Here is a 23,896-nt window from a genome sequence, read left to right as displayed (position 1 = left end):
CGCTCTCAGACTGTTGCTTTAATTAAGGGCTCAACCAATACAGTTTACTTGACTTTGTCTCTTCTGTCAACCTTCCGACCCTAAGTGCAAATTCAATAGCACCTATAATAGAAGGAGAATGGATGATCACATGAATAAATTATGTGTTTTATAATAAAAATCGACCAAAGAAGCAGAAGTTGTGATTTTTCGTCCGAGGTATCAGAGCTCGATCATGCCTCATGCTGTCATGCTACCTGGTTATTGTCATCGTATCGTACCTGATGATGTCCGGTCCTCTCGCTCCCTGTTGTGTCCTGCAGCTCAAGTTCATGTGGGGGAACCTTGCCGTGGGTTCCGGCGATCGCTGGAGGGAAGTGTCCGTTCCTTTCCTCCAACCCGGTCAGGTGAGACAAGACTCCGGCCCCCAGATATGACATCATGAGACGAGATGAATGGCTGAATGCCCAAAAGAGTCTCCAAATATCTCCCAAATATTCAGACTTTGCTCTGCAACGACCTGATGTAACCCGGCCCATGTGTGTCTGTGTGGCCCGGGCCCTTATGTAACCCGGCCCCTGTGTGTGGGTGTGGCCCCGGGCCCTTATGTAACCTGGCCCCTGTGTGTGTGTGTGTGTGGCCCCTGTGTGTGTGTAGGTGGGCGTGGTGAGCGTGGCCCTGTGCGCCCCCAGCGTGGAGGGCTCCTACACCTCCCACTGGCGGCTGGCCCACGCCGGGGAGCAGTTCGGGCCCCGGGTGTGGTGCAGCATCGTGGTGGACCCCCAGGCCCCCGCCGCCATGATGGCCGACGGGATCCTGGTCTCGCCCTGCGTCACCCCACAGGTAACGGACCCCGGTTACCGTGGCGATGGACGGACGGACGGACGGATGGATGGATTGATTCAATCAACCAATCAACTTGCGTGGCTGACTCCGCCGTCTGCTAAATGGCCTAAAACATTGGTCCTCAAATTGAGGCCCGCGGGCCAATGGCGGCCCGCAGAAACATTCCTGCCGGCCCGCAATGACATACAGAAAAAAAAGTATATTCTCTCTAGCTTTCAATTGAATCCTTTTACATTTGTTAGTTTTAATCCGACTGTTCATTACTTTGAAAGGATGAACCTCAGTTTCGTGATTTAGACCTCACTTGACCCCACTCCCAGAGGTCCACGGTGCAATGTTTTTTTTTCCCCACTGGGATGCTGACGGCGTTTCCCGCCAGTTTATTTTTCCTTTGGCGGCCCTCAGTCAAATTTTGGGTTCCTAAATTGGCCCTCAGCTGTCCAAACTTTGACAACCCCTGGCCTAAAATATATATTTTAAAAAGGCCTTCCGTCCACAGGGTAAGAACCCCGTGTCCAAGGACGGGAACCCCTGCCCTGCGACCCGGGACCAGGCCCTGGTCTCGGTGGACCAGGAGGAGTACTACATCCCGTCTGTGGACCTGCTCACTGCACAGGTAGGGCCTCCACTTTGGGTCTTCAGTGGAACAGTTTCAGTAGCGCTGCCAACGCCACTAACACTTGGTTAACTCTTTTTATGTAAGTATTTGGTTTTGGGACCCAGCCACACGCACAGATCTCCTGATCAAGAATACATAGACGCAGGGCTGCTCGATTATGGGAAAAAACATAATCCAGATTATTTTGGTCAATATTGAAATCATGATTATTCAAACGAATTTTTTGAGTTTGAAAACATTGAGTATTTATTCAGCACGTCTCTCCCAAAAAAAACTTTGTAACTGAGGACTCTGACATTCCGCCTTAAGAAAATACACAAAATGGTCAAAAAGAAAGTGTTCAAATCTAAAATGATATACAGATATGTATTCAGCTGTTCTGCCCTTTCTATAAAACATAAATAAAAAAAGAAAAACTCGATTATGTAAATTTTTTGACCGTTTGACGCTAAAATCGAAATTGTGATAAAAATTGTATTAATTGCCCAGCCCTACATAGACGTAGAGTGTAATATTATCTAATTTTTTTTGCGATAGTTGGCTGATCGGAATGGGAAAGAACCAAGAAGGGGGGTTCATAATGTAATGCTTCAATCTGAGATCTCCATTCGTGGTGTGGACTGTCTTTCTTCTCTTTCCCGTGTCAGGACCTTTTGTCCTTTGAGTTGCTGGACATCAACATTGTGCAGGAGCTGGAGAGTGTCCCCAACACCTCGCCCGCAGGTAACACCCTACAGCCTCACCCCCCCCACACCCCCGCCCCCCCTCCAACATGACCCTCACCCATCACCAGCACACGCTCTCCGCCGCCCACACACCCGGACAACGTCTCCGCCTCCTGCCACGGCCGACCTCAATAAACGTGCTTTCTCTCTCTCTCTCTCTCTCTCTCTCTTTCATTCCCACATTCATCCATCGACCTTTTGCACCCATCCATCCGTCCACCCCCCCCCCCCCCCGTCCTCCCACCCTCCCGTCCGTCCAGTGGCCCCTACAGACGTGTGTCCCCCCCCACAGGACGGGAGCTCCTCCCCTTTGGGGTTGATCCAGGCGGAGTCTGAGGGCGCCACTGGCTCCACGGGTAATTGAGGCTTTTTTTCGGGGGCGCCCGGGGAGGGCCCCGTCTTGGACCGGGCCCCGGGGGATGGAACCGGCCGCCTTCGTTAGAGTAGCTTTGCGTGCGTACGCCCCTCCTCCACGCCTGCATTTCAGAACACGCCGGTCGCTGTCACACATTCATGACCACGCCAAAAACATCCGCCATGGAGCTCAGCGACCGCCCCCCCGCCCGCACCCCCTTCATAAAAGACGTCCGCCGTCACGTTTTTATATCAGCCGGCTCTTTTTCTACCTGCAGGAATGTCCCCGAACAATGTCAAAAGGCACGGGTGTGTCTCATGCGAGTTGTGCACCCCTACACTAGGACGGAAAGCGGGGTCTTTACTCGGGGGGGCCCCCCTTGCTCATCCAATCACTCTTTTCCCAAGATGCACCAAAGGGGGAGGGGCCAGGAGCGGAGGGGAGTGGTGGGGGCGTGCCTGCCCAGGAGGAAGGGGGAGGCGACCTCAGCGGGAGCCAGTTTGTGTGTGAGACCGTGATTGGCTCTCTGACGTTGGAGGAGGCCCCTGACCACGCCCCTGTCCGAGGGACACGCCCCGGCCACAGCAAAGGTAGCGGGATGGACGGAGAGTCCGAGCAATCAGTAGTGGAGCGAGTTTGATCATTTTACTTTCACTTTCATTATGAAATCTATTTGTAATTATATTAAAAAAATATTATATTAAACATATTTTGATTAAAGTTATTTTAGAATTGTATTGTTATGCATGCTGTTTTGCTGTTAGCCTCTCCTTCTTTTGAGATGCTCTGCGTTCAATAAAATACAAATAATTAAAAAAATAACTAGTTAAAAATTTGCGAGGGTAATTATCCAGAAAATCTTGGTTTGGCTTTATATATAACTTATGACTTATAAATTCCTTAATAAGCGGATGCCTTTGAGGAGTCCTCCTAAACCCCCCTCCTCCCCTCCTCACAGTGGTACGGCCCGCGGCCCAGGGCGGCTCGGTGTCTTTGTGTGTGAAGAGCCCCCACAGCGACCGGAGCCCGGACACCTGTCCCTCGGGCCTGAAGGCGTCCCTCCCCACCCCCCTGAAGGCCTGCCTCCCGGGGCCGCTGTCCGTGGGCCCCCCCGCCGGCCCTGGCTCGGCCCCGGGCCCCTCCAGGGCCACGCTGATGGTGGAGCGCAGGCTCACAGGTAACGGCCGCACCGTGGAACCCCCACCCCGGGGAGAAGGGCTTCGGTCTGCACTGGGGAGGGAGCCTGGACTGTAGGTGGCGGGGTCTGGATTGGGGAGGGAGCCTGGACTGTAGGTGGACTGGGTCTGGATTGGGTCTGGATTGGGTCGAGATTGATTCTAGATTGGGTCTAGATTGTTTCTAGATTGACTCTTGATTGGGTCTAGATTGTCTCTTGATTGGGTCTAGATTGTTTCCAGATTGTTTCTAGATTGGGTGTAGATTGCATGAAGGCTGTTGTTACATTGTGTCTAAATTGTGTCTTGATTGGGTCTAGATTGTTTCTAGATTGTCTCTTGATTGGGTCGAGATTGTTTCTAGATTGTTTCTAGATTGTCTCTTGATTGGGTCGAGATTGTTTCTAGATTGTCTCTTGATTGGGTCGAGATTGTTTCTAGATTGTTTCTAGATTGTCTCTTGATTGGGTCTAGATTGCATGAAGGCTGTTGTTACATTGTGTCTAAGGTTGTTTCTTGATTGGGTCTAGATTGTTTCTAGATTGGGTTTCAATTCTGTCTGGATTGTATGAAGACTGTCTATATTTTTCTTAGACTGCGTCTACACTGGGTCTAGATTGTGTCCAAACTGGGTCTCGATTGGGTCTCGATTGTGTCTAGATTGTGTCCAGACTGTTTCTAGATGTGTGTAATGTTGTTCTTAGGTACTGGCCTTGCACAGCAGACAGTATTTACCTCTCTGATAAGGCCTGGTAAGCCTGTGTTGGTTGAGGGGTGTGTGCACATCATTAAAAGGTTTCTCTGCAACCAATTGAATTAGCTACAGCCAAACCAACCGGGTCAGCCAATCAGATCCCACCATCCCTTTGGCCTGCATTGAAGTTCTGTCTTTCCAAACTAAACACAATTAGCCATTAGAACATTAGAGTTTAAAATAACAGATAGTACTTCAATATATTCAACATAAAAATGATGGACAATAGAAATTCCGTAAATTACCTTTATTATGTTATTAAGGGTTATCAAGGTGTGCATAATGCACCAGCAAAGGATGGTCTCTATACCTTCAAACTGCTTAAATGTGCGGAGTCTTTTCTCCCTCCTGGCTACGTAGCAAAGCGGTGACCAATTACCGTACGTTAATTACGTGCGTTAATTATACACTCATACCTCAGACTCATACCTCACACATACCTCATGTTTTTTTTAGATGTATATAATCATACTTTTTACTTTATTCTAGATATTTTACAGGCGGGTAGAGGATACACTCCTGCAAGGTTTGATGGTTATTTGACCGATTCAGATCCGGTTGTCCATTACTTTAAGAACCAGGGGTTGCCAGATTCTTTAAGAACTACGGGTTGCCAGATTTAGCACTCGCCGGCTCAAATAGAAGAGAATCAGCTCAGCAATCAAGACGTCGATGCAACCACCTCATACGAGCCCGCCGCACACGAGAGTAGCCTTTTGTGGTTCGTTGGGACCTTGCCGTTGTTGCCGTGGTAACGCCTCGCGTGTCACCTCCCGCAGAGCACGGGTTGGGCGTGAGGAGCATGTGTGCGGACCCCCGGCGGAAGGGGAGGGGCCTGGAGGAGGAGAAGGAGAGCCCCGAAGGAGAGGACAAGATGGAGCAGTGGATGAGGAGCCGTTCCTCCTCGGCCTCCTCCGAGGACTACATCATCATCCTCCCCGACTGCTTTGACACCAGCCGGCCACTAGGGGACTCCATGTACAGGTACGGAGAGAGACACCAGCCGGCCACTAGGGGACTCCATGTACAGGTACGGAGAGAGACACCAGCCGGCCACTAGGGGACTCCATGTACAGGTACGGAGAGAGACACCAGCCGGCCACTAGGGGACTCCATGTACAGGTACGGAGCCCCGCTCTCGAACCCGGTCCCGTTGGACCACCCTTTATTCAAATTCAAATTCAAATTCAAAAAAACTTTATTTGTCCCCAGGGGGCAATTGAGGGCACGTCGCAGCAGCATTACAAAGGACAGGGCCCTGTCCAAACAAAAAACAAACGAAAACACAGCATTGCTACCTGGCAGACAATACACACAAGCACAGGTGTCTACAAATACACACATTTATATAAATATGTATAACATATGCAAAGTGCATGTTTATAAATGGAGAACTGACTCTTAAAAGTGTAGAATGTGTCAAATATGACATAAATATAAAGTGCAATCAGTTAATAAATACCATGCTGGTTATAATACATTTGAGATGAATTGAGGCGAGGTATTTATAGAGAGAGAGAGAGAGAGAGAGAGAGAGAGAGAGAGGAGAGAGAGAGAGAGAGAGAGAGAGAGGAGAGAGGAGAGAGAGAGAGAGAGAGAGAGAGAGAGAGAGAGAGAGAGAGAGAGAGAGAGAGAGAGAGAGAGAGAGAGAGAGAGAGAGAGTTCTTGAAACGGAAAGCTCTTGAGATGAGCTTTGAAGAGAGGGAAGGAGGGACAGTCACGGAGGGATTGAGGAAGGGAGCTCCAGAGTTTTGGGGGCCAATGGCGGTGAAAGACCTGCTGCCCCCCAGGGTGGGAAAAGGCTGGTGCGGGGGCCAGAGAGGACATTGTGGTGAGATGCTCTGAGGAAGCGGTGTGGAGTCTGAGGGGTAGTGAGTAGTCTTATCGTGACGTATCAGCGCAGTCATGCTTGTTGACGCTCCTCCTGCAGCTCAGCCTTGTCCCAGCCCGGAGAGCCCACGGCTGAGACCCCCTCCACCCCCGAGACCCCCCTGGAGGAGCTGGGGGGCCCGGGGGTGTCGGTGACCAGCAGCGCCAACGACATGCTGTGCACCTCCCAGACGCTGGACGACGAGCCGCTGACCCCCGAGGTGGTGGCGCCCCCTACAGCCGGCCTCACGCCAAGGTAGGGGGGGACACAAACAGCATCAATGGTGACATGAAAGTAAAATAAATGAGCAGATAATCTAATACTAGAAGGTGGTTAAAACCAGGAACACCTACTGTGGAGGGATGGAATCACATCCTTATTATGGAAAGGATTACATCGGCTTTGAGACCTCAACAAGGCACTTTATTTGAAAGATTGATAGCGTGTGTCACACCAATACGACCATCAATTTGTCTAAAGTGGAATTTTGTGTCCTTTTTGTTTTATTGTATAATCCTTCTGTAGAAGGTTTTATGTGTCATTGAGGTTTACTCCAACATGTTTGTTTATTCAGTTATTGTTCTTCTTATCTTAAGGCACGACATTTCCAGACAGGAATCAAATAAGATTAGAAAAACGTATCTCTTCTTTTGAGGATATCTAAGAAATAAGTCCTGGATTTGGGGTGGAAAAGATGGCCATGCTTCAACAGTGTGTGTGTGTGTGTGTGTGTGTGTGTGTGTGTGTGTGTGTGTGTGTGTGTGTGTGTGTGTGTGTGTGTGTGTGTGTGTGTGTGTGTGTGTGTGTGTGTGTGTGTGTGTGTGTGTCAGTCTGGAGGGCAGGGAAGAGGCGGCGGTGCAGGACCAGAATGCGGGTCAAGAGGTCGGGGAGGAGGAAGTGAGCTCTGACCTTTACCAAAACCAGGAGGGTGAGCGCACACACACACACACGCACACGTACACGCACACACACGAACACACACACGAACACGAACGAACAGAGCTTTTTTTTTTTCTATCAGGGTAGTTAATGCTGTTCTTATCCGCCGCATCATTTAATTTCTTTTGAAATTAAATATCTCCTTTTGGGGGCTTTTCACACCGAATATGATCTTGCGATTAAATTACTGATTAATCACTGCATGTCATGTGTTTACTCTGCTACTTTTTTCATTCAATTGACAGCAAAATATCAATATACCTTATTGCCAAATGCGACATAGTGCAGCCAATAAACATAAAAGTGCAAAAAGAAAATAGAAAAATAGATTAATTAAAATCTATAAAATGTGTATAGCTGTATTCCTGCCTGTGGCCATTAAACTTTACAACGCCTCCCTTAGAATGTCAGACACCCCGTATGTTTGTGTATGTGTATGTATATGTAGTGTTATATATATATTTATATTGTCCTTAAATTTATGTTGTTTGTATATTTGTATTTCTTAAGTTGTATCTTTTATCTTTTATGTATGTATAAATATATATATTTTACATTATATTTTATTCTCAATATTTGTTTATGGGTTGAGTTCGTGACAAAAATAATTTCCCCCTGGGATTATTAAAGTATCAATCAATCAATCAATCAATCAATCAATCAATCAATCAATCAATCAATCAATCAATCAATCAATCAATCAATCAATCAATCGCCATAATGAAAGCAGCCAGTAAGCCTTGGGGTGGTGGGGTGTGGCGGTGTGTGTTTCAGGCCCCGCAGACACACAGCCCCAGGAAGACACCCCCGAGGACCCCGCCGACACCCCCGACACAGCGCCCGACAATCCTGAGGACCCCAGGTCTGTCCGCGGCTCTGCCTGTAGATAAACTTAAAAAATGTCAGGCTACAGCACCAACGATGTTCCTCAAACGGTGTTCTTTGGCCGTTGATTCGCCTTTTATGTTTCTATGTTATTTTAATTTGTTTAAATTATTTTAATAAAACTATGTTTTTGTCCCAGCCATCCAGGAATCACAGACGAGCTGGTGAAGGGCGCGCTGTCTGTGGCCGCCTCCGCCTACAAGGCCCTGTGCACAGGGCAGGGTCCCACCCAGGTGAGCCCCCCCCAGCCCCCCACACCTGTCCGTGTTAGCTGGGGATCCGTCTCCGGGGAGAACTCTCCTCACTAACGTTCGGACGGTCAGCGAGGTTCATGTTAGCCGATGGATCAGACCGTTTGAACCCAACCATCGAAAGATTGCGAAAAGCAGTATCCTGGTATTCTACATGAAAGCGGGGGAAAACTACATGCAACATTGTGGTGGAACATAAGCGGAAATCTTCCATTGATAAGCATTTTGCCACCGCGAAACATCTACAGAACTACAGAACAGGCTGTTGCATCCAAGTCAATTGCCAGCGCAGAAAGACTCAAGCATCAATTATTCATAGGACCATTTCTCAGTGTTTTTGTTCTTTTATTTAAAAAATTGCAGTTATAACTTAAGATTTAACAGCAACCTTTTTGCAACTTTCACTTCCTCTCGCATTGTATCGTAACAAAAACCTGAAAAACACCGCAATTTTCATCATTGTGAACTTTCATCACAACAATCTCAAAAAAGGCCCGTGATATCCACGAGGGACTGATGAGCTCCATACTAATACAGCGGACCCATACCTCCTGTCCCCTCAGCCCCCGGTGGACGGCTCCACCCAGGACACCATGACGGCCGTGCTGGTGGAGATGGGCTTCGGAGACCGCACCCTGAACCAGAGGCTGCTGAGGAAGCACGGCTTCAACCTGCTGGACGTGGTCAACGAGCTGGTGCAGATGGCCGACAACGACTGGTACTCCACCCGCTACTGACCGGGGGGGGGGGGGGGGGGGATGGGGGGGTCTCTCAGACCCTCTCCCCCCCTCCAACCACTACTGAGGGGGGGGGGAGGGGGTGGTCTCTCAGACCCTCTCGCCAGTGGTTGGGGGGGGGGGGAGGGGGTGGTCTCTCAGACCCTCTCCCCCCTCCAACCACTACTGAGGGGGGGGGGGGGGGGGAGGGGGTGGTCTCTCAGACGCTCTCTCTCCTCCTCCAACGGCTACTGATGGGGGGGGGGTCACTCTCACCTCCGGAGCGGACCGAGGACCCTGGGTCGATGTGGGTGTTGTCGCGGTAACCATGGCGATGTGGAAGAGATGGAGGGACGCGCGAGAAGACGAATGGTACTAGAGAGAGGACCGCAGGGTTCCTTTTCTCCATGTGCTCGCTCGTTCTTTATTCTCTCTCTCTCTCTCTCTCTCTCTCTCTCTCTCTCTCTCTCTCTCTCTCTCTCTCTCTCTCTCTCTCTCTCTCTCTCTCTCTCTCTCTCTCTCTCTCTCTCTCTCTCTCTCTCTCTCTCTCTCTCTCTCCAAGCCAATCACTTAAGACGTTGTGGTATCCATGGGTTACAGAAAAGACTCAACTCGGCTCCATGGTTAACGCACACACACACACACACACACACACACACACACACACACACACACACACACACACACACACACACACACACACACACACACACACACACACACACACACACACACACACAAACGGCCATGGTCACACCTGACCTTCAACATGGAACTCTGGACTGAAGTGTGTCGAAAAAAGAAAATATCATTCCAAGTACTGCTGTTAGTCTCGAGGGGGGGAGGGGAGTTTAACTCCTCCCTGCAGTGTGGGGGTGGGTCGGGGGCTAAAGCACGGCTCCGGCCTTTTCCGGGGCACATGGCCTGTTAAAGATGTCCTTTAACTGGTCCTGTCCCCGTCGCAACGATGACCACCCACTTCCACCAGACTGCCCCGGTCAAATTAACTTTTCACCCGGTAAACAAGTCGCACGCACGCAAACACACACAGACACACACAGACGAATCGCACGAACAAACCGCGTCACCGTACCGAGGAATGCGCTGTAAACACCACGTCGATCCTGAGGGAGAACATGACGAAAGCATTCCACCACAGTCCAGTCACTCGCGCTACGTCACAGGGAGAGAGACCGACACCCCCCATCTCGCAGAGCCTCTACTACCTATAGGTTAAAAATAGAGGCGCCTGAGACCTCAATAGTTGTATCGTGCTTAAGATTTATAAGGAAGAACACATTGGGTGTTCACACTCGCATAGTTTGCATAGTGTGGCGGCTGGCCTCAAGTTGGCCGGCGGGATCACAGGGTACGCAGTTCTTAATCATTCTCGCCGTCGCATATCATCGTTCTTGTATTTACCTCATCCACTTGTAGCTATTTGTTCACTTGTATATTTGGTTGTTTATATATTATATATATACAAATATATATAATATATATATATGTATAATTTCAATGGGGAAAGTGAAATTATAAATAAGATTGTATAGTTGTGTAACTAGTCCATGTTTTAAAGTGAATTGAAATATCATACAGTCAGGTCCTTCGCAATTTGCACAACTGGACACAAGAGGGAGCCAGAGGGAAGAGAAGCACGCGTCACGCTGGAGAAAGCTGTGAATGTGTGTCCGGTGCGCTGGGAGGCGTCTCTCGGTCGCTCCCAGCGCGTCGAAAGCTCGATATGTGTGTGGAAGTGCGAGATGAAGGGAAAGAGCTTTGGTTAGTATTTATTGGAGCTTGCACTTTCTGTTTTGGCTAGATCTGACCCCGCTTCATCACCGCTGTGTTTGTTTGTTGTAAATGTTATAAAGGAGATGTTTTGTTTTTTCGTTTTTATGTTTTTTTCCACTTGAGATGAACTTTTCGGGGCGTTGGAGTTCTGTTGTGAATCCCTGACCTCTGGCACTTAAATACGGTTTAATCTAGTTTTAAACCCGAGTCTGAATCGTCAATTGCAGCCGCACACAAAGTCAGAGTTGCTCGTCATGGAAATATTTTGGACGATGTATCCATTCTGTTTTGGATTGTGATGAGAACGATTTTCATTACATGTTAAGGGTGAAAAATAGTAAAAGGAATTGTTTTATTTATTTTTTCCTCAAATGTTTACTTCATCTGGTTAAGCTGCTAAATTAATATTTATATATGTTACATCTTGATGAAACCTGATCCTTGTTTCCTTCTATGTTTGGATATTTATGATGACGCTTTGGTTTAAGTGGTTGGATTGCAGTAACGGTACACCTATTTTATCCTAGCCCGTGCCCAAAAATTCTTTCTTTTTTATACCAAAAAATGTGTCCTACTGTTGAAGATACTTAAGTAACAATCGGTTGGCCCTCAACAATACAGTTGCTGTTCAAAAAAAGAGATTGCCTGAGTTTTGTGGAACGAAATCCCAACAAATTAGTCCCAAGTGTTAGTCCATTGCACGGGGACTGTGATTTTAGAGGAGTTTTTCTTACATCGTTTGTAATGAGACAAAGGGGAAGTTTGCCCACTATTCAAGCATATGGTTTATTAGGAGTCATTGCTGAGATACAATCACTAAATACATCTCTTTGCTCCTAAATCTTATTTTATTGAATTATTTTTATTAAAAGGGCAACCCTGATGGAACTTGCCTGTTGTTAGCGAATTTTCCTCTAGAAGTTAAGTCATGCATCCCTTGGTTTTGAGCCGGAACTTGTTTTGATTTGTATCATCTTGTCAATAATGTTGAACAATATTTAGTCAGACAGACTGTCAAACCGCCTTTAATTTAACCAACTGCTGTACACATTCCACACATGAAACAGTACGCCGACAAAGGTTCTTGTAGAATACGCTGATGAGTGTCCTGCACTCCTCAACACCTAAGCCTCTTTGTTTTATCAGGGTGTAGGGTCGCTTTGAACAATAACACTTCAAGTATAGCCCGGAAGTGTTCAGGGGACCGGGCGAGATGCGTAAAGTAGATTAATCATGGTTCATCATTTTTCCTCTTCTCATTTGCACTTTATTGACATTGTATGTGAAGTACAAATGTATCTGTCTCTAATTAAAGTCACTACATTCAAATCCAACACTCTTGGGTCTTATTGTGCAAGTTGATGCTGTGTCGTCGGTTACCATGCCGACAAGGCTCAAGAGTTTTGCCGTTCTGACAACTGAAATATATGTTGAACTATACGTTCTCTTGTTGATTTACCATACTGCAACTTCTCAGGAACAGGGTGAAAGGAAAGGGGGAAACTCAATAACAATGTACAGACGCCTTGTTTCATCCACTCTCCTCATCTCCTGCCCCAGAAGATCATTTCTGTGGGTTCATGCGAACAAACCAGCAGCACACCTGGTCACGCATGCATTAAACCAAACTTAGCAAGTGTTCTGGGTGTTTTTCACGCCGGGACTCACCCCGCCAATCAGGATCGTTACCCATCATGCCTTGTGTTTTAAGGATTGAAGTACTCGCGGTAACCGTTCACCCACATACGAGAACCATTGAATGCTACGTCACAGTGCCAAAGTGCCGTTCAGAATATTTAATGTGACCAATCAGCTGCTGATAAAAATTACCTCACCTTTTGTAAATGCGTACTGTAGCATGCAAGATGTAATTTGTTTTCTAATGAAGCACTCATGCCACTGTACAGTATGTGTCTTAAAGCTACTACATGTGGTTGTAATGTTGTCTTTTGCCTCCAGGTGGCGCCAGGTCTCCTTTGTGGCCAAGTCGTTTCAGTGCCTTTTCCCCTGTTATCGTGTGTCCAAACCCTGATCTTCTTTACCACTGCTGTTTGTAATGTAATGACTGGAAACAGAAAAAATAGAACCGGTCCGTTAGTATATATACTAGAGCTGTCAAGCGATTAAAATATTTAATCGTGATTAATTGCATTAATGTCATAGTTAACTCACGATTAATCGCGATTAATCGCAAATTATTTTTCTATGCTAAATATCCCTTGATTTTATTTTTATTTTATTTATTTTTTAAATAAAATAATTGCGTTAATCGCGCGATACATTTTTTAACGCCGTTAAATTTGGTTTGCGTTAACGCTGTTAATAACGCGTTTAACTGACAGCTCTAATATATACAATCCAAAAATTAGGGCAATCACATTTCGGCAAAATGCTGTCGCCCGCTGGCAATCGTGTTTTCTCAGCGGGCAGAACAGACTCCTTACGGTGTATCGGTTGGGGATCTTGGCCCCGTACTGGATGTCGGCGGACTGTTGCCTGCGTTGACAGTCCGGGCATTGGCTCCCGTCTGAAAGAGAGACGCGTAAAGAGACCTTGCGTGCTGAGGAAAACAATCTCATTGGCTCTGAGAACAATATAAAACAACCATAAAAAAATGTGGGCATGCCTTTCTTTGAGGCTTTTGCAAGAGGTTTTTTTGTGTTAACCCTTTTTGTGTGTGTGTGTGTGTGTGTGTGTGTGTGTGTGTGTGTGTGTGTGTGTGTGTGTGTGTGTGTGTGTGTGTGTGTGTGTGTGTGTGTGTGTGTGTGTGTGTGTGTGTGTGTGTCTCTCTCTTCGTGTGTGTGTGTGTGTGTGTATTTTATCATTATTATATGCCTCCTACTTACTAAATAAAACCACAATATGTGTGTGAGCTCTCCTCTCAAACTTCCGAACAATCATTTCTTAACATAACAAGATGGCTGTCCTGCCTGTAAATGAAGCTCAATACACCAAAGGCTTGACTGAATCGTGTTCTACTGGCTCCTCGCCCCCGGAGAACGTGAGCTGCGGCAGCGCACCTAAATCTCAGGTTTCCAGTCCTCCATGAGCACCCTGATTACTGCCACCCGAGCCCAGGTCTGAGCACCCTGCCTGGGGTGACACCTCGGCCCCACATGCATCTTTCAGCAGGCCTGCTGCTGACGGACCACCGCGGAGCAACCTCAGCCAGTGGGGGGGGGGGGGTCTGTCTGTGTGTGTGTGTGTGTGTGTGTGTGTGTGTGTTTTGTGTGTCTCTGTCTGTGTGGGTGTCTGTGATGGTGTGTGTGTCTGTCTGTTTGTTTGTGTCTCTGTCTGACAAATGTCCTTATTGTAAGTCGCTTTGGTTAATAGTGTCTGCTTAATGCCCTTAATGTTAATGTCTAAATGTAAATGCATGTGGGTGTGTGTGCGTGTGTCTCTGTCTGTGTGGGTCTCTTTCTGTGTTGGTGTGTGTTTGCCTCTGTGTGTGTGTGTGTGTGTGTGTGTGTGTGTGTGTGTGTGTGTGTGTGTGTGTGTGTGTGTGTGTGTGTGTCTCTTTGTCTGTGTGTGTGGGTGTGTGTGTGCACGTGTGTTAGTGTGTGTCTTGTTGTTAGCCGGTTTGTGTATGTAAATGTGCTGCTAGTGACCTGCTGCTACCGTTGACTTTAGTAAACGAGACCCCTAGGGTGACTCTAAAGACCCCTCCAGAAGGCCGGAGTTATTCATGAGCCCATTACAGACACACAGTCCACCCCTGGCCCACTGTCTATTGTCTTTCTTGGCTCTTGGAGCCAAACAGCCGGGTCAACCCAACTGTAACATGCTAAATAGCCTTTAGTGTGTTTAGGCGTATGCGTGCGTGCGCGTGTGTCTGAGAACGCCCTGTGATACAGATCATGTCTGGACGTCGGCCATGTGGTGAATGTCATGTCTCCACACTGGCTTTCAGAGCTAAATGAATGAATTGAGGGTTGATTTGCATTCTGTGGAAAGTGAGACACTTTCATAAGTCACGTCTGTTTTTGAGTTAGCGTGAGGCGTCTTCATGACGTGATTGTACCTGCCGGGGGCGCTGTCGGCTCCCTCTGGACTGACTGGGTAGAGTCGTCCCCGCTGGGCTTCTCTGCGGACTGAAGGAATAACAGGGTGCATCTAATGTGGAACTCATAAGAGGAGAGTGATGCAGAGCAGTACCACTCAAACATGCTGCAACGCTGCATAGTTCAAGGATCGATTTCATTCATATTTATATACACTCAAAATAGGCAAACATATATCGCTAATGTATAGGCTATGTAAGCATTGTGACAGCAACAGAGTCATATATATGTATATACTGTATATATGTGTATATATATATGTGTGTGTAAATATAAATATGTGCAATATATATATATATATATATATATATATATATATATATATATATATATATATATATATACATAATGTTTGTGTGTGTGTGTATATTCATAAAATATATCTCTTCTATTCTCCCTAGCTTCGCTGGAGGGACGGACCACCTGAGAACAGGATGTGAACCCGACCTCAACAGGCTGTGACATTTCCCTGCTCAGCTTTCAACCTCCCGCACACACAATCACCTCCAGTCATTATCACACACACACACACACACACACACACACACACACACACACACACACACACACACACACACACACACACACACACACACACACACACACACACACACACACACACACACACAACCACACACACACAACCACACACACACACAACCACCTCAAATCACCACCATGCACACACAACCTCACTCACCACTCACAGCCACACAAAAAGACACACACATACACGCACACGCATGCACACACGCACCCAGGTCTGCGTTGCATCCTGGCCCCGTGGTGGTTGAGGGTTCTGTTCCCAAACCAGGGGGAACATTGCAGCGTATCAAAATAAAAGTACCCGCTGTTTGTCACGGGCCATCCTGCGGTCCAACATAGACTGCCGACGCCTGGCCTCCCAGTGCATGGCTGCCATCGTGTAGCCTACACACACACACACACACACACACACACACACACACACACACACACACACACACACACACACACACACACACACACACACACACACACACACACACACACACACACACACAACAAACGGTATAACCCAGACAATAGGGTCAACCTGGTACCTGGGGCAGGTTTGAACAAGCTACCATACTCTTATAATAGTTTCTAAGAGTCCTGCAAGGTTTGAAGGTTCAAGTTGCTGGTGAGTGACCGGTATGGTTGTTCCATGAGTGACGTTGCTCCCAGGATTGAGGAGATTAGACCTCCTATTGTCCAGGTGTGGAATAGTGTTACTCTGCTGTGGTCACAGCAGAGGATCGGAATATGTTCCAATCACAGAATGTTTTTTAGGAAGTTAACTTGAATTTTTTATTCACTTTGGCATGTCAGCAAGATTTAGTTTTCTTGCTGACTGAATGTGGTAATTGTATATGCTGTCAGATTATTCCACTAAAATTTGTTGGGGTGGTAATCACACAAAGTATTATATTCCCTCAAAGCAACACTGAAATAGGCTTAAATTATAGGGAATAACACAAGGGTTGATTATTAAACCATTAACTCAGCGGACAAGTAAGAATTTTTTAATTAATGTATGTTTTCCAATAATGTTCTGGCTTGCTTATAGCCCTTTGTTTGATTCATGTATGTTTGTGATTCCATGTTTAAGATATTTTAAGTTTGCCTGCTGGAGGTATTCTATATTCATCTATATGTAAAGATGAAGTAATTTCATTATTTAATATTATATAGAACTGTGTCCCATTATTCTTAATTGAGATGGGAAGAGTTAACTCTTTCAGTGCATTAAAATAACTATATTTGCATCTAAACTATTCTATAATTAAGAGTTAAAAAAAATGCTTACCTTGATGGAATCTGTTGGTTCCCCTTTGAGGAAATGGAGAAGAGCTGAGTGTGAGTTCCTATTGCCCTCTCTCTTTCTCTCACCTGCTCTCTCTCTCTCTTTCTCTCACCTGCTCTCTCTCTCTCTCTCTCTCTCTCTTTCTCTCACCTGCTCTCTCTCTCTCTCTCTCTCTCTCTCTCTCTCTCTCTCTCTCTCTCTCTCTCTCTCTCTCTCTCTCTCTCTCTCTCTCTCTCTCTCTCTCTCTCTCTCTCTCTCTCTCTCTCTCTCATTAACCCCCCTTATCTCCAATCATTCATGCTCTCATTGTTTCAAATGTTTGTTCAACTTTCTAATTTCTCCTTCTTTATCTCATTCTCTCCACTTATCTTTTGTTCCATGGAGTTTGTGATTGAAAGAAATCATTGTTTTGAACCATGCAAACTATCTCGTGTGTGTGTGTGTGTGTGTGTGTGTGTGTGTGTGTGTGTGTGTGTGTGTGTGTGTGTGTGTGTGTGTGTGTGTGTGTGTGTGTGTGTGTGTGTGTGTGTGTGTGTGTGTGTGTGTGTGTGCGTGCGTGCGAACGTTTGTGGGCGCTGGTTTCCTGGTTGTGGTGTCGCCTGTTCACCAGCAGAGGGCAATGAATGCACATGTTATGGTGCTATAACGACCCGGGGCCGGACAAAACGGATTCTGTCAAGTGCTTTTTGTGTTTATTGGCCGAGTAACCTGCTAACAAGGTTACCGGGAGAGAGACTGCACTAGAGGTGTGAAGGGGTTCAGATTCATATCGAAGGTCTTCACCCAAGTCACTGAAACTGCATGCTGCATCCATTATTGATCCAGAGTTTCATATACATATATACTTTATATATTTCATACAAGCTATATTAACAACATTTATATTCAAAAACCTTGCATGCGGACATTGTGTATCTCAGTGTGTATATCTGTGTCTGTCTATGTGTGTGTGATACGTACAATTAAGACACTCACACTTGACCTAGATGGCAACAGCCTCTTTATTTGATGGACAGACTGCTGACACGCTCTCTCTCTCTCTCTCTCTCTCTCTCTCTCTCTCTCTCTCTCTCTCTCTCTCTCTCTCTCTCTCAATATTTCACACAAGCTATCCACGTATCCTGGAGTGAAATGCATTCATCACATTCACGATCACGCACATATCAGGACTTGCACAGACACACACACACACACACACACACACACACACACACACACACACACACACACAAACAGTCCCAGAATAGAATGCCCCGGTACAATGTGATGCAGTTGCATAATGCCAGCTAGCGACCCGCTAGTAATGCACTTGTCTGTAAAGCCATCTGTATCTCTATAATGGTCTGAAAAGCCATCTTTTCCCTTTTGAGATCCCAATTATTTGACTGTTGAGATGTTCTCTGCCCACACTTTATGAGTTGGACGCTTCACCCTGTCGGCGGTGAATAATTATGTACGCTAGGGACAGTTAGTCCCATAGTGTACCTCCTGATTCACCAGCTAAAGGCTAAGGCACACGGCAAATTAATGAATGGAGCCGAACACTGGTTCAGAAGGATCAGATCTGAATCTATGGACGCCAGATAGAGCTAGTGGCCGCATGTCTCATGACCTCTCTCCAACAAACAGACAGAAGCGCACACGCACACACACACACACACACACACACACACACACACACACACACACACACACACACACACACACACACACACACACACACACCCCCCCAGCCAAAAGACGAGTACATGTACAGACATGCACACGCATGCACATCATGCAAATGTCCCGAATGTATATTTACATACACACACGCACACACGCGCCATTAGTGTCTGAAGGGCCATGAAGACTCCATTCATGGTAAAGAGCGCACTGAAGTCATCAGTATGTAAACAGGGCAGCTGAACCATTACATCACCGATCTGTGCTGACCTCATCCTTTCTGGGCCCCTGGGGATACAGATGGCTTCTGTATCATATGAACGCACAATTACACAATCACACAAAATAGGAATTTCTTTTTTTTATACATATATTTCCTGGTTTGATAGAAGAATTGTTGGATACTGTTGTATGTTTGGTTGCTTTTCTTTGGCTTTCCCTGCTTCCCTGCTGCTGCTGCAGGCTACTTACATATAACTATTACTGTCTCTGCTTCTTATTTGGGTCATGGACTTAAAGCTATTATATTCTGTTCTAGATATGAGCTGGTTTGATACAGGGATCTGACCTGAATAATTGACCCACTCGGTGTTGGTCTGGATGTTGTGGGGAAGAGGTTGTTCACAGTAACTTCCCTGTTTGTTTCTCGTTGCCACTGTATGGGTCTCTAGGGTAAAGTCAATTAACTTCACCCCCCAGAGACACCAGCCTGCCACACACCATGGTATACAACTCTCCGTGTAATAAAACCATCCATTGACATGAGCTAATACAGACGTTCTATATTATATTTAGCAAAATTAAATGAAATATAATTCAAATATCCATCTTTACCCTCATCAATCAATTCAATTGAGTTGCTTTCGATGTTGATAATAACCAAACAAAAGAGATCGACTTAAATGCTGTTGTTTCTCTCTTGACTCAATTAAAAAGAGCTTATTAGTCTTGGAAAATAAACTGTACATTCTCTCTCTCTCTCTCTCTCTCTCTCTCTCTCTCTCTCTCTCTCTCTCTCTCTCTCTCTCTCTCTCTCTCTCTCTCTCTCTCTCTCTCTCTCTCTCTCTCTCTCTCTCCCCATTCGCCGACCCGATGCCGGTTGTGTGACGTCACGGGGCGGGGGGGGCTGGGTGTTCCTCGGCCGCGCGCCGCCTCGGTACCAGTCGCAGTGGGAGACGCAGCCTGATCGCATCTCTTAAGACGCGCGGCTTAACCAACGCTACGGGAAAAATAGTTTCGTGATTAATTGTTTGCATTCCTCGGACCTTTTTCTGGAGATAAGCTGAGAGTTTAAAGAAGCGGCGTTTTGCACACAGGTGAGTTTTATTTGTTGTTGAAGGAATACAGCAAAATATACTTTGATATATCGCGTTTTGTAGCGCGTTGTGTGCTGCTTTTGTAGAGGACTTGGTTCGAGAAAATGTTAACCTAACTAAAAAAACTTTGATAATGAAAGGTTACTTTCACGATTGTTAATGGTAGTTGTTCTGGGGTTAATGCTACTCATTTGTTTTTGTAAAAGCTCGTTGACACTATCGTTAACTAAATGCCAGTAATAATCAGTAGGACCGTGGCTCAAGATTAGATATGATCAGCCGTGTTTGCCCAGCTATGCGGGAGACAAACAGCCTCCAACAGCACGGAGCGCAACCTCAGCGTCGCTAATAAGACGGCTCTCCTGCTGTGACTGCAATGAAAGACTCAAAGCTTAGCTGAACCTATTTTCTTTAGAAGTGTGCAGTCAGCTCGGTTCCACTTGGTTAATATCATCTGAACGTGTGTTAGTACGCTTCACTTAAATGTAAGACCTCGTCAAGAATCGGGGCCCGTCTACCGTGACTTGAGCTCTCGCTGTGTTCCTAATGACTAACAGCCTCGTTCAAATAGCTGACTCATAAATTCGGCTTATTTCCCCTCTTCCACCAGGTCTCAGGCGACGGCACATCCCTTTCTGTCTATCCTCTGAGAGGGGGGTCTTCATTAGCCCTTTGAAGTTGGATCATCAGAGGTGTGAATGCTCAGTCACGACAAGTGACTATCTTCCTCAAGAGTCCTCACCATCTGGTGAAAGCAGTCGTTGGGAAGCCCTCCATCTGGAAATAACTACCAAAGGATACCCTACCCCTATATCCTCACAAGCCCCAAAGAAGAGACTCTTCTCAACTTTGACCCACCAGAGAACTATGGGGAACCAGTTGACCGAGATTGCCCCCAACACCCCCTTCCTGCCCAGCTTCCAGTCCCTACACGTGGTGGTGATCGGCCTGGACTCGGCCGGCAAGACCTCCCTGCTGTACCGCCTCAAGCTCCGGGAGTTTGTGGAGACCATCCCCACCAAGGGCTTCAACATGGAGCGCATCAAGGTGTCCATGGGCAACTCCAAGGCGGGCGGCACCACCTTCCAGGTGTGGGACGTGGGCGGGCAGGAGAAGCTGCGGCCACTGTGGAAGTCGTACACGCGGCGCACCGACGGCCTGGTGTTCGTGGTGGACGCGGCCGAGCCGGAGCGGCTGGAGGAGGCCAAGGTGGAGCTCCACCGGATCAGCCGCTCCCCGGAGAACCAGGGCGTGCCCGTGCTGGTGCTGGCCAACAAGCAGGACCGCGACGGAGCCCTGTCGGCCCTGGAGGTAGACACGTGCGCTTTACTTGTAGTGTTTCGTTACTTTGTGTGCGTAGACTTTGTGCATAGACCCGGTTTTAGGTTTGGCCTGATAGTAGACCCAAGAAATGCTATGAGTATGTTCTCAGAGATTATAATCAATCGAGATTCTTTGAAAAGAGAAAAGTATTTATGATTGCCATTAACTTGATATAGGGTTAGTGTGTAGATGTATTTGTCTGACATTGTCAGAATTTTTAACTAACCTAACTTAACTCTATTTGAATGACCTCAAATCCTAAATCGATGACTCGGCAGCGAGATTGGGTTGGTACCTAGTATCATCCAACTAGTACACAACACAGCTGCAATAAAGACGGGCATTGGTGAACAAATATTAGCTATGATAATTCAGATGGTAAATGATGGGGTTGAGGCCAACAAGGTTGTCCTTTCAGAGGTTTTCCCTCCAGACCAAAGCCATGAAGTTGAAAGGTGTCTTAGCTGAACAATTGAACATTTTACTGCTTATTTATGTCCAGTTCATTGTGGCAGCAATGCTGTGCTTGTACACAAGCTGTGTGATGGATTTGGATGTTCACTTGTGGCACGGTCAACTAGGAACATCTTGCAGCATTTGAACTGTATGCGTTCCTGAACGAACCACGTTGAAGCCGCCCGCTAACCCATCTTCCGTGTCTGGTGTTTCAGGTGGAGAAGGCCCTGTCCATCCATGAGCTGAGCTCGTCCACGCTGCACCACACCCAGGGCTGCTCTGCGCTGGACGGCCAGGGGCTGCAGCCCGGCCTGGAGAAGCTCTACGAGATGGTCCTCAAGAGGAAGAAGATGCTCCGCCACAGCAGCAAGAAGAAGAGATGAGCCGGACATCAGGACCGCCATGAGAGACGCAGCCTCGAGAACAGAGAAGATGTATTTTTTTTTGGTTATTTTCGGTCCATTGGAGATTTGACTTGTCGCGCACACAGGGTGAAAGGGTGCGCTTTGTCCTTGGAAGGACAATCTAAGATGCAGACGAAGACTGAAGGAAGACGGACAGATGCGGGTTAGGAACACAACCTGTGGACGATGTGTTGAGTTTCTTTTTTGGGGGGCGTGTCCTAAGCCCTCCATACAGCAGCTCGCTGCTGACCCACAGTCCCTCTGTTTCATCACACTTGAGTAGAAGTACTTCTCCTGGAAAACCACGTTGTCGTCACGTCACGCTTTTCTTCTAAGAGCAAACAAGGAAACGGTGCTGCGCATGGAACTAAAGACAAGCTGACCATATCAGTGCAATATACGTTCCGAAACACAACCAAACGCGACACTCTTGACTCACTCTTTTACCTTGGTGGATGTGCACAAATGGAACACCCTCCCCCTTTGACTCACACAGCCTCCTGTTAGGACTTAAGACTCACCGAACCTGTCGTGTCAGTGCAATGCTAGACCAGCCCTATAGCACGCGTGTTCCTTCCACTCCTTTTGATAGAAGACTTCTTTCACTTAAGTGTACCACGTTCCTTACAGTTCACCACGTCGCATGTGTGACCATAGCTCTTTTGTTGACCAAAAGACTATAGATATACTGGTTGTTATGTTTTTCATTTTTTTGTACCTTATCCTGAGCCTAAAAGAGGTGTTTATAGTGTTAAGCTTTAAGACGACGGTGGAGTTGTGCCATCCGACTCTTCACAGCGTCACGGTGTCTTTCATGGTGTCCGGCGAGTGGACGGACACAATGGCGTCTAATGTGGGACAAACAAGCCCTGAAGCAGCTTGCCTTTCCCACGTATAGGTTTAAGTTTCCTTTTCAGTTTCCCGCCACTGTTGTCGTGTTCACGGTTCAATGTTTTGCACGGCTGGATATCTGGTTGGCTGGTTTGCTCAGCGAAGTTGTAACCACAAAACGTTTATTTTACATATTGTACATATGTTTTTGTAATACTTATGTAAAATGAATAAATTATTGAACAATATGCCATCATAGTTTTGTTGATTATATCCCTTGTGTTCTCTCTGGATCTTCGACGGATGCATGCGAGTTGAGAAAAGCTGGAAGTTCTATTTAATGTGGTGGTCTTTTAAATGTACGGTGATCTCTGAGGTCAGTCTGGTTTTCTGGGAGTAGCAGGACGTCCTGGGAAATTCTCCAATGATACCATGAGCTGCATTTGCTTTTTTAAATTACATTAACACAGGCTTGCATTATATGTTGGTTTTGCCTCAAAGATCGTCAAAGACCCTTTGATACCATCATGGCTTGAGTCTGCAGTATGTATCAAATACATTTCAAAAAGAGACCCAGGGTGCTATTTTAGCTGAAAGGCTGTATTGGCCTTGAGAAGAGGTCCTCCTATAACTGATTTGTTTACTCTTGTGTAATGACTCACTCGGCCTCATTCCTCTCCTTATCGCCATGTTTGTTCAGAGCTATTAGGTGGCCGGTTTCACATCGCTGCTCTAATTCAAGCTGCTTCTTCCTGATGAGTCTATTTAGTCCTTTCCCCTCGAAAAAATACCTGTCAATCACACTCAAGTTAGAAACTTGGAAACTTAGGTTTTCCGACCTTCCGAGTCTTTGACGCTGGGCCTTCAGTTTTCTGTGCTTGTGTTCCAACTTCTACTTGATCGTACGTTATTTGTGCATCCTAATATCAGGATATAGATTTTTTGGTGTGCATGTCTGTGCGTGGGCGAAGGATTGAATACTAATGTAAGCTCGAGAGGTTTGTTTTTGGGCCTTTCAAAGGTAGATGGTTGTAGCTTTCAACTGCGTGCATGCACACAAAAACACAGAATAATTAAACCCTATGAAGATATGAATGATCGTCCATA

At 46.6% G+C, this 23,896-nt stretch overlaps 2 protein-coding genes across 2 annotated transcripts in view; both read left to right on the top strand.

Moving 5' to 3' along the window:
• Positions 1–15,459, top strand: LOC130400087 (next to BRCA1 gene 1 protein-like). The gene is made up of 13 exons (XM_056605030.1): positions 1–386; positions 637–822; positions 1,325–1,441; positions 2,092–2,167; positions 2,932–3,114; positions 3,483–3,701; positions 5,233–5,437; positions 6,384–6,578; positions 7,154–7,251; positions 8,037–8,124; positions 8,287–8,380; positions 8,962–9,116; positions 15,371–15,459. The coding sequence occupies exons 1-13, from the start codon at positions 222–224 to the stop codon at positions 15,429–15,431; spliced, it is 1,842 nt and encodes a 613-aa protein (XP_056461005.1). The 5' UTR covers positions 1–221; the 3' UTR covers positions 15,432–15,459.
• A 4,154-nt stretch (positions 15,460–19,613) lies between these two features.
• arl4d (ADP-ribosylation factor-like 4D) overlaps positions 19,614–23,896 on the top strand; it is a 4,527-nt gene continuing 244 nt past the window's right edge. The window contains exons 1-3 of the mRNA XM_056605029.1: positions 19,614–19,775; positions 20,386–21,086; positions 21,770–23,896. The exon at positions 21,770–23,896 is cut by the window's right edge and continues 244 nt beyond it. Of these exons, the coding sequence (XP_056461004.1) occupies positions 20,643–21,086; positions 21,770–21,937 (612 nt within the window). The 5' untranslated portion in view covers positions 19,614–19,775; positions 20,386–20,642 and the 3' untranslated portion in view covers positions 21,938–23,896. The remainder of the gene's footprint in view (positions 19,776–20,385; positions 21,087–21,769) is intronic.

This window comes from Gadus chalcogrammus, chromosome 2 (assembly GCF_026213295.1).
Source record: "Gadus chalcogrammus isolate NIFS_2021 chromosome 2, NIFS_Gcha_1.0, whole genome shotgun sequence".
In the NCBI taxonomy this organism is placed as follows: domain Eukaryota; kingdom Metazoa; phylum Chordata; class Actinopteri; order Gadiformes; family Gadidae; genus Gadus; species Gadus chalcogrammus.
This window is presented reverse-complemented; position numbering and strand designations above follow the sequence as displayed.

Coding starts and splice junctions, on each gene's coding strand:
- LOC130400087 (XM_056605030.1), top strand. CDS start 222: ATGCTGTCATGCTACCTGGTTATTGTCATCGTATCGTACCTGATGATG. Junction 823..1,324: donor CGCCCTGCGTCACCCCACAG/GTAACGGACCCC, acceptor TTCCGTCCACAG/GGTAAGAACCCCGTGTCCAA. Junction 3,115..3,482: donor ACGCCCCGGCCACAGCAAAG/GTAGCGGGATGG, acceptor CCCTCCTCACAG/TGGTACGGCCCGCGGCCCAG.